The sequence below is a fragment of the Chionomys nivalis genome, chromosome 7, assembly GCF_950005125.1.
Source record: "Chionomys nivalis chromosome 7, mChiNiv1.1, whole genome shotgun sequence".
NCBI lineage: Eukaryota > Metazoa > Chordata > Mammalia > Rodentia > Cricetidae > Chionomys > Chionomys nivalis.
Window position 1 is genome coordinate 88,061,392 of NC_080092.1, and position 10,575 is coordinate 88,071,966.

Below are 10,575 nucleotides of genomic sequence, written 5' to 3' on the forward strand. Positions count from 1 at the left end.
AGGGGAACGAAAGGAAAGCCCGGGCCAGAGTGACCCTTACTGAGTCACCGTTTCCTGAATGGCGGAGATCGCAGTTGGGAAGGGGGGGGGGGTTAGGAAGAAGGCAAGCTGCCCTGCGCGTGGAGGCCGAACCCTTAAGCAAGGAGCCCCTCACCCTGAAGCTCCGACACCCAGAGCCTGGCCCGGCGTGCTGGAGCGCCCTCCGGTGGCCACGCCGCAGGCCCCACCACTGGGGCTCTTCCTCAGACCACGCTCCCCACCGTGGAAGAAACGAGACACGCAGAAAGTTTCCGAGCCAGGCGGTCAGCAAAGGACTAGTCAGGTCCCGAAGGGAGCCTGGATGCTCCGGCTGGGCAGGAGCCAGCGCCCATCCCGGAGGCGACAAGGAGAAGTCGGAGGTCTAAACCCACCCCTCCAGGCCTCCGACGTGCCTCCGGGCGGGTCTCTGGTCTGCAGATCCCACCCGCGCGGGATTTGTCCCTGCAAGCCCACCTTGGCAAAGGGGTGTATGGGTACAGTGCATACCACCACGGCGGGGTACCCTCGACACCCTGGCTGCAAAGCATGCTTGGGCTCTTGTTGGACTCAGTGCATTTGCTTAATTGGAGGGAGGGGGCGCAGCGGCTCCCTGTGACGCATTGTGGTCCCCAGTAATCTGATTCCAGACGTCCCTGAAGAGCCCACCTTGACTCTCCCGCCCCACCCCCACGCCACCTTCCCCCGGCCGGGGTGATGAGTGGGAACGGCGAATACCTGCCTCCTCCCCTCCAGCCTCCAGGTTTGGGCGCCAGGGTAGCACCCGGGTTTTCCAGCCGCACGCAGTGGACCCGCTGGCCGAGTGGCGGCGGCTGGAGCCCAAGGGCGGGCGGGCGAGGCCCGGCGCGGTGCCTACCTCGTCCACGGTGAGCGGCATGCAGATTCGGTACTCCTTCAGCAGCATGGTCCTGCCGGCCACGGACCGCGGGGAAGAAGGGGGCGTCCCAACAGATGAACAAGGTTGGCGCCCAGCGGAAGGCAAGGGCACTGGGAGCCGGCGAGCGAAGCAGCCCCGGCGGTGCGCTCAGCTCCTGGCTGCCTCCGGTCCGCCCTGGAACATGTCAAGCTTCGAGTCCCGGTGTCTGTGTCTCCCCCGCCTCCTTCCTCGCGATCAGCCCTCCCGGTATTGCAAAGTCAGGGATTGAGGGGAGGGAGACCCGAGGGAGACAGCTCGAATCGGTAGCCCCGGGCTGGTAGGCGCGGCCACCAGATCAGGACATGCCCGGCAGCGGGCAAGAGAGAGGCAAGAGGGAGGGGAAAAAAGATTTCCACAAATTCAAACAAATGCACAAAAGTCACCCTCTCGATCCTCGTCCGAAAGCAAAGCTGAACCTTGCGAGCTCCCTTTTCCTTCGACCCGTCTACCCTGGGCTAATGTCACCAGGAACACATTGCCTCGGGAGCCGGCGATGCTGACTTTCCAAACAAAGGCTCGCTGGTCTCCTCTCCCCGGGCGGTAAACAAGATTTCCTGCTCTTTTTTAGGGCCAGTCCCCGAGTCTCTCCAGAGCTCAGCTGGGAGAGAAAAGGGAAGCCGCAGCCGCCAGGGCTCTCCCCTGTTCTGGGCCCCGGGTGTCTCCAAGCTCGGAGGGTGGCTGCCAGCGCCTTGCGCGCGTCCCCTCCCCCGAGTCCCTCGGCTCTGCGAGCGCCGTGCGTGCCCGTGAGTTTGCAGCTACCTCGCCGCGTCTGGAGAGACCGCGCCGAGCTGCAGTGTGCCTGGGGCCGGGAGGTGGGTGCGGGAGGAGCGAGAGCGACCAGGCTGACATCAGCAGCGGCCGCGGCGGGGAGGGTAGCCCCATCCGGCCAATGGGGAAACGGCAAAGAATGTGGAGGATTTAAACAAAACAGCATGTCTCTCCCCGTCTGCTGCCAGACGCCGCCAGGGCTGTCCCGGAACCCATAGCAGCGAGCGCCGACAAGGATCTCAAAGAGGGGTTATCCTGGACTCTTAAAATACTGAGATCTGTTTTCTAATGTACCTGGGGGTACCACAGGGTTCTCTACTTAGACGCTCTGAAAACGCTCTGTTTCCAAAGACCCCCTTGACTTTGGGGGCGGGGGTCTTTACAAAAGCCCACTGCGAGCATTTTTCTCTCTGATAGGGTAAGCAAGGCCTGAGCAAGAAAAGTGATGATTTTGAGAATGTGTTTTCTAACATGCTCTCGAGACGGAATCCTGCAGCAGTTTGACAACAAACACACACACACACACACACAGAGAGAGAGAGAGAGAGAGAGAGAGAGAGAGAGAGAGAGAGAGAGAGAACACACCCTGTCATCACTTGTTACCTCTTACGCCCTGGCTCTGCAAACCTATTGCAGGCTTCTCAGAGCAGGAAGAATAGGTTTTCGTGTCAGCACTCCTAAGTTCAAAAAGTCACAGTGAAACGTCAATAAAAATGCCTGGGGTGTTGGTATTTCATCCATATTAAACAGATCTCTCGTTTTAACCACGAGAAGCACATTCTTTAGTTACTCAGGAAGCAGCATGTAACTGCTAAAGTCTGGTTTTCATTTGTCTGGTATTCATTTTTTTTAGCTTGTTTTTTCTAAAAATGAAAAAAATGCATCCACTGCTTATAAGAGAATAATCTGTAAGCATCACTGGTTCTCAAATAAATATACATAGGTGTGTGTGTGTGTACTTGTGAGCTCTGATGACCCACATCTACTCAAAGGGCTTATATTGGGCAATGCAGATTATGCAAACCTCAATGATACAGTATTTTAAATTATAATCAATAAATCATAAAGCAATGTAATGGGGATGGGCTGTGGCTAAAGTTGTTCAGATGGCCCAACTGAGTTTAGATTTCAGGGAATGTGATCCAGCCTGCTAGGAAAATGACACCTTAAATCTAACTTATATTTTGGTAAAAACAAAACAAAAAACCTATTTTCTAGATAAATGCTTCCCAAAGTTGGTTCAGAAACATTTACAGCAGCTAATTAAAGCTAAACCAAATTCCTTAAGGTGGGGAATTTGTTTCTGTTTTTTAGGACTACGTTTCTCTGTGTAGTCCTGGCTATCCTGGAACTCTGTAGACCAGGCTGGCTTCAGAACTCAGAGATCCGCCTGCCTCTGCCTCCCAAGTGCTGGAATTAAAGGCGTGCGCCACTACTGCCCTTTGAGATAGAGGGGTAGAGAATTTAAATCTGACACTGTAGTGTTGGATAATAACACTATGGAAGGGGGCGACAGAGAAAAACTAATCCCTGCTGTTTTTTCTTTTTTCTCTTAGTGGAGTAGCACTTAATCCCCTATGCAGTGGCAGGTCCCGCACAGATCCTCCCATGTGTTTTAAATTACCTCTAGACTGCTTATATTGTCTAACACAATGTACATGTGATGTAAGTAGCTGCTATACAGTGAATAACGACAGAGAAACATCTTCACGTGCTCAGTACAGTAGTGTTTCTGTGCATTTTTGATCTGGGTGGGGGGTGCATCAACAGGCAAAGAAACTGCCCTGCCCTCTCTGCCCCGCCCTCCCCCCCAGGCAATGCTGGCAGACTGTTTCCCTCCCACCTCCTGTTGCAAGGTGACTTCCCAATGGATTCTCTTTTCCCTCCCAATCAGCTTCTTTATTGCCGTCACATTAACACTGTGTGAGCACAGCTCTAATGCTTGCTAGCACCTTAAAAGCCTTTTGGCGAAGGCAGCAGGGTGCAGGCTCTGAGGCTGTCTCTCCCATGTCAGCCCACTAGTATTTCCTAACCCTGATGGCTGCAGAAGACCTCCAACTTCTGTTCGATCCTTCTGCTCATCCCCTTGTCTTCTCAGAGAATCCTCCATGCCATCTTAACCCTGGCGACATCATTTTAAAGGCAAGCACTGTCTAACTGTGTGTTATGGAAAGCGATGCGGACGGCAATATGCTGAATTGGTTGGGACACAATAAGAGAGGTGACTGTATCAACATAATACTACAGAAAACATATGGGAACATATGGACTAGAGAGGGAATGAAGAAGAGAGGAGAAATATAAACGATCTGGGCAGGAATTAGGGGTTGGCTAGTATTCATTACTATGGCTCTTGTTCTGGGGTTAGGAAGAGTTCATTCATAACTCATTTGGTCTAGGGGAAGAGAGCGCCATCTACTGGTCAAAGGTGGTGAGTGCTTGCAAATGTTTCAAGCCCTGCCTTCACGAGCAAATGCATGACAAGAACTGTACCTTTTCTGTTTTGGGGACAGAGTTTCTCTGTAGCCCTGGCTGTCCTGGAATTCGTTCTGTAGATCAGAATGATCTTGAATGCAGAGATCCACCTGCTTCTGCCTCCTGAGTGCTGGGAGTGAAGACGTGTACCACCACGCTTGGCCACACCTTTGTTTCTCTTAAACCAATGAAGGGCCATCATGGTAATGGTTGATAAGAAAGTTGTCCATTAAGGATGGGAAATCATCAGTTATCGGTCATCACATTTAAAAATGAGTGTGGGCACAAAGGATGTAAAGATATCATATGTGTTGACTTGAGACTTCATGGTGGGGGGGTCACTGCAAGGCTTTTAATGGCATTCTTGGTTTCAGTGATTAAATGTGCCAACCATCCAGCATGTGGCTGTGTTGGGATGGGGGTGATAAGGAATCAGGGTGAGATTCATCAAGCATATGCCAATGTCTAGTGGTTCCGAGCTTGACTGAGACTGACTTTCAGCTTGTCCAAATAGAACTAGGGGCTGGGGTGAGAGGAGTGTAGTTCGTAAGAGAACACTCATGCTCAAAGTCCTGGGGCCTTCTATTCTCGCTCTACAGTGAAGAGAAAGGGTTGAAGGAAGAAAATAATTTCAAAAAGAAAAACCAGGCCTTATGGGCTGGACAGATGGCTCAGCGTTTAAGAGCACCTGCTGCTCTTCTAGAAGACGCCAGTTCACGTTGGGAGGCATGCAGCCTGGTCTCAGATCAGCGTTCGAATGCCTGAGGTGCAATGGGTCTCCTCGAGGCAAGGGTGGTGCGGCTGCTCTCTCGCTTGGCAAGGACCAGTGGACCACAGGGCAGTGCCGGACTCTGCTGAATTCATGCAGCTTGCAGGCACTCTTCTCTCGTTATATTGATTCCTTTGGTGGGTTTTAATTTCACTTTGTCAGTCACGCATGCTACAGCTGTAATTTCCCCCCGAAAATTCTGTTTTTTCTTGAATATTTTCTCCTTAGAATCAGCAGGGGACTAACGCTTCTCAAATCTCTTCTCTGGAATTACTAACTACGACTCCTAATCCTGGGAGCTTTCCTAACTCGACAGAGGCAGTTAAAATTAATGGGTCTGGCTTTCATATTTGTCCGACGGCAAAGGCAGGTAGAAGCACCTTGTGGAGGAAGACTCACAGAGCAGTAGTGGCAGGAAGTCAAGAGTACACGTGCGGACATGGCACTTGGAGCGTTGCCCGTGTCTCACGGTTCTGGAAAGGAGAATAAGGCATGCAGACACAGACTAGGGAAAAGGCCTCGGGAATACACATAGTGCCAACTGTTGAGAGTAAGTTCCCTGGACACCACACACAGAACCATTGGTAGGGTCTGGTATGCTCCAAGAGGAAAAAATACAATGCAAAATGTGGGATGACAGATCCATCATAAAGATACACATACATACACAGGAGCTTATATTGGTGGGAGGAGCGTGGTATGGTGGATGGGAAAGAGCGCCTTATCAATGTTTGCCTTCTACAGAGAGACGGAGGCATGGGACCCTCTTGGAGAAAGGGGAGCCGTATAAAAGCATATCTTGCATACATGAAAGAATTGCCTGGGTTAGAATATTGTTGTCCTTAAAGCACTGTGCCCATGTCCATTACTCCTTAACTTTGTCACCACAAGTAGCTGCCAGCTGACATCAGTGCTGCAAGAGCAGGGGGTGTCTGGCTGGATATTTAGTTAAACCTGCAAAAATGCTGCACTCTGTGTCTAGAATAAGATTATGTAGGGGGCGGGAAAGTGTATTTGGGGAAGCACAAAGGGGAACAATGGGGGCTTTTGTAATGATTATGATGTATTTCTCAAAATATGATGTGTTTCTTAAAAGTCAAAATAGGAGCCAATAATAAAGCTGTTCATGTAAGTCTGGTAGAAAACTCTGTGAATAACGACAGCTAAAGCTATTTTGGTTCACTTGAGTGCAGTCCACTTGGTGGTCAGATTTCTTCCTTGCGCCAACACCCTTCCTGTCTCAGGACCTGAACCCAAGCTGAGGCTGGACCCTGGCAAATTCAGTTCTTAAACCCCACATCAAGAAGCTCCCAACTGGGCTGGAGAGATGGCTCAGTGGTTAAGAGCATTGCCTGCTCTTCCAAAGGTCCTGAGTTCAATTCCCAGCAACCACATGGTGGCTCACAACCATCTGTAAAGAGGTCTGGCCGGGCGTTGGTGGCGCACACCTTTAATCCCAGCACTTGGGAGGCAGAGGCAGGCGGATCTCTGTGAGTTCGAGACCAGCCTGGTCTACAAGAGCTAGTTCCAGGACAGGCTCCAAAACCACAGAGAAACCCTGTCTCGAAAAACCAAAAAAAAAAAAAAAAGAGGTCTGGCACCCTCTTCTGGCCTTCAGGCAGAATATTGTATACATAATAAATATATATACATATTAAAAAAAAACAGAAAAAAAAAGCCGGGCGGTGGTGGCACACGCCTTTAATCCCAGCACTCCGGGGAAGCTCCCAACTGGCTGTATCTCCAGTTGCAGAGCATATAACATCTTCTTCTTGCCTCTGAGGGCACACAACTACTCATGGAAAACGCACATATATACACATCCACAATAATAATTTAAAAAAATATCCTGGGAGTGACGGTGAACGCCCTTAACCCCAGCATGGTGTGGGAAGTCCACTTGGGAGGCAGAGGCAGGCTGATCTCTGTGAGTTCACGGCATAGTCTATATAGCAAGGTCCAGTTCAGTCGGAGTTACACAATGAGGCCCTGTTCCAAAAATAAATGAATGAATGAATATAAAATTAAAAAAGAGTTTAGCGCTGTTGTCATTCCCATTTCATTTTATATTGCCAAAGTAACCCTTGATAAAGGCCCCTCTGCTTACTTTAACCTCACCCTCGATCAGATAGCTAAGGTGGTCTCTGTTTTTCCACTGTAAAGATAATGTTTTCTCTTTTTCCATGCCTCCTCTGGCCTCAAGTCCAGCGCATGCTCAGGATGCATTTAAGCCCATCTCCTCAGACCGAGGGTATCTCCATCTCTAATGCAGAATCTCCCTTACCAGTATGTGTAGTTGCCTGTTCGTTTGTGGTGGGAGGAGGCATGTGTGTACACACGCTCACGTGTGTAGCTGGCGGGGGGGGGGGGTTGACCTTGTTAGGAGTGGTCTGGCTTGTTTTTGGAGAAAGAGTCTCTCACTGGGACCTAGTGCTCTTCCGCTAGGCTAGGTTAGACCAAGTTAGCCAGCCAGAGAGCTCCAGGATCTGTCCTCTCTGTCTTCTTGTACTGGGATTACAAACGCAGGCTGCCACACCAGCACGTGGGTTCTGAGGATTAACTTAGGCCCCCATGCTTTCTCAGAAATCACTTGACTAACTTTCCTATCTCTCAGCCCCTCTCTGAGCTGTTTATTCACATTTTTTCTTCAGCCAGGCCTTACAAGAAAAAGTGCTAGCCGGGCGGTGGTGGCGCACGCCTTTAATCCCAGCACTCGGGAGGCAGAGGCAGGCGGATCTCTGAGTTCGAGACCAGCCTGGTCTACAGAGCTAGATCCAGGACAGGCTCCAAAACCACAGAGAAACCCTGTCTCGAAAAAAAAAAGAAAAGAAAAAGTGCTTTATCACTGAGCTATGATCCTACCCCAAATCATTTAAATATTTTCAGAGGAAGGACTTTTCCTCCGCCCCAAGGTAGGGCCAAGCTGGCCTTGAACTCACAGCCAGAGTAAGGGTGTGTGCTACCACTGCCCTGCTTCATCTTTGTTTTATTAAAATAGGAATTGCTTGGTTCCAACAACTGAGAAGAACGATAAAGCACAACTGTGTGTTTACATATACTTGAGACCCTGTGTTCCTTTTTGTTTATCACTAAGCAAATGCTAAATCCTTTCTTAGTAAAAACACAGGGCTGTAGCAACGGCTCTGTTGTTAAGAGCACTGGCTGCTCTTCCAAAGGACGCAGGTTCAATTCCCAGGACCCACATGGAGGCTCACAACTGACTGGAGTTCCAGGAGATTCAACACCCTCTTTCGGCTTCAGTGGGCAAACATGCTTTTTAGACACATCCAGGCAAACACCCACAAGTAACAATAGTAAAAGACCATTGAACAGCCGGGGGTGGAGAAACACGCCTCTAATGCCAGTACTTGGGAGGAAGAGGCAGGTGAATCTCTGTGAGTTCGAGGCCAGCCTGGTCTGCAGAGCGAGTTCCAGAGGAGCTAGAACTCTTACACAGAGAAATCCTGTCGGGGGGGGGGGGGGGGCAAGGGATACCGCCACACAGTTTGTCATTGGCCCCTCATTTCAGATATATAAAGTCCATTACTGGGGTATTATTTGGGGAAGACAACCCCACTCCAGTGGTACTGTGAATTTCGATTCAGGCAGCTTTAGTCCCATCACTGGGGCAGCAGAGGCAGGGGAATCTTTAGGGCCAGCCTTATCTACAGAGCAAGTTCAGGGCAGCCAGAACTACACAGGAAAACACCTTCTTGGTGGAGGGGAACAAAACAAAACCAAAAACCAAGCAAACAAATAGTATCCAGAGGGGCTGGGGGTGTAGCTCAGTGGTGTAATGGTGGCTTAGCATGCACCAGGCATTCGAACCCAGCACTGTGAAAGACAAAGAGGATGTAATAATTCATAACAAAACCCCAGGTTAGGAACTGCAAAGGTAGCTCAACAGTTAAGAGCACTAGATGCTCTTCCAGAAGACCTGGATTCGATTCCCAACACCCACATGGCCGCTCACAATCAGCTGTTACTCCAGACTCAAGAGAGCTGCTGCCCTCTTCTAGGCCTGGGCACCAGGCACACACGTGACACACAGACATACATGAAGGTAAAACTCATGCACATAATTTTTGTCTTTGGTGTTTTGAGACAGGGTTTCTCTGTGAAACAGTTCTAGTTGTCCTGGAACTCACTTTGTAGACCAGGCTGCCCTCGAACTCACAGAAATCTGCCTGACTCTGTCTCCCAAGTTTGGGGATTAAAGGTATGTGCTACCACTGCCTGGCTACATATTTGGGGAAAAAATGTTTAAATTAAAAAAAAAAACAACTCATATGCCTGTGATAAATTGAACAATGGTCTCCAAAGCTATCAAGACCAGGCTCTGAGAACCTGAAGATATTCCCTTACACAGGGTCTTTGGAGGTGTGATCAAACTAAAGCTTTTGAGATGAGGTGGCTATCCTAGATGAGGCCTAGAGGGTTTCAAAAGTCTATGCAACAGAGGAGCTAGAGGAGTGGATCTCAACCTTCCTAATTCTGCGACCTGTTAATACCGTTCCTTATGTTGTGCTGATCCCCAACCGTAACATTATTTTTGTTGCTACTTCATAACTGTAATTTTACTACTGTTATGAATCATCATGTAAATATGTGATATGCAGAGTATCTGGGAAAAGGCCCCACACGTTGAGAACCACAGAGCTAAACAGAGATTGGATGCCCACAGAAAAGAGTAGCGGGGTTAGGGAGATGGCCCAATCTCCTTCCCATAGTACCCAGTCTCCTACTTGCTCTCTCTATATCAGATACACAAATTCATCTACATACATATACACATAACTATCTTTAAAAATCCCCAGCAGGCCGGGCGGTGGTGGCGCACGCCTTTAATCCCAGCACTTGGGAGGCAGAGGCAGGCAGATCTCTGTGAGATCGAGGCCAGCCTGGTCTACAAGAGCTAGTTCCAGGACAGGCACCAAAGCTACAGAGAAACCCTGTCTCGAAAAACCAAAAAAAATAAATAAATAAAAAAAATAAAAATCCCCAGCAATTCCTCTAATTGCCTTAAAAATGGGCAATTTACAAAAAGAAGTATTCTACACAGAGGGACATTTCTTTAAGGCTTCCGGTGCCTGTAATCCAGTATGATCCCAACTTCAAATCTCTAGTCACAATGGCCTCCCTCAACCTGAACCACACATGTACACGCTCCTCACTCTTTTTTATTTATTAATTTATCTCTTTTAAATTTTTTTTTCTTTTTGCTTTAATGTTTTGTTTTCAAGACAGGGTTTCTCTGCTGCATCCCTGGCTGTCCTGGAACTCACTCTGTAGACCAGGCTGGCCTCAAACTCAGAGATCTGCCTGCCCCTACCTCCCAAGCGCTGGGATCAAAAGGCGCGCCCCCAAGATCAGCTCTCATGCTCACCTTCTTAACACTACCACTTGGCCAAGCCAACAGACACCCCAGGTGCAGCCAAAACTTACGATATTCCTCTTCCTGTCCTCCCTAATCCACCGCTTCCTGAGAAATGGTGCTTCCACCCAATCAGACACACTGACCAAAAAGCTTGCTGACATGTTTAACTCCTCTCAGCAAACTTGGCTCCATCTTCAGACTGTATCCAGAATCCAGCCACTTCTCGGCTGTTGC

General features: G+C 49.4%; 1 protein-coding gene across 1 annotated transcript in view; it reads right to left on the reverse strand.

Moving 5' to 3' along the window:
- Window positions 1–1,755, reverse strand: part of Pitpnc1 (phosphatidylinositol transfer protein cytoplasmic 1) — a 271,371-nt gene extending 269,616 nt beyond the window's left edge. The window contains exon 1 of the mRNA XM_057773822.1: window positions 893–1,755. Coding sequence (XP_057629805.1) covers window positions 893–940 — 48 coding nt within the window. The 5' untranslated portion in view covers window positions 941–1,755. The remainder of the gene's footprint in view (window positions 1–892) is intronic.
- Between the last annotated feature and the right edge of the window lie 8,820 nt (window positions 1,756–10,575).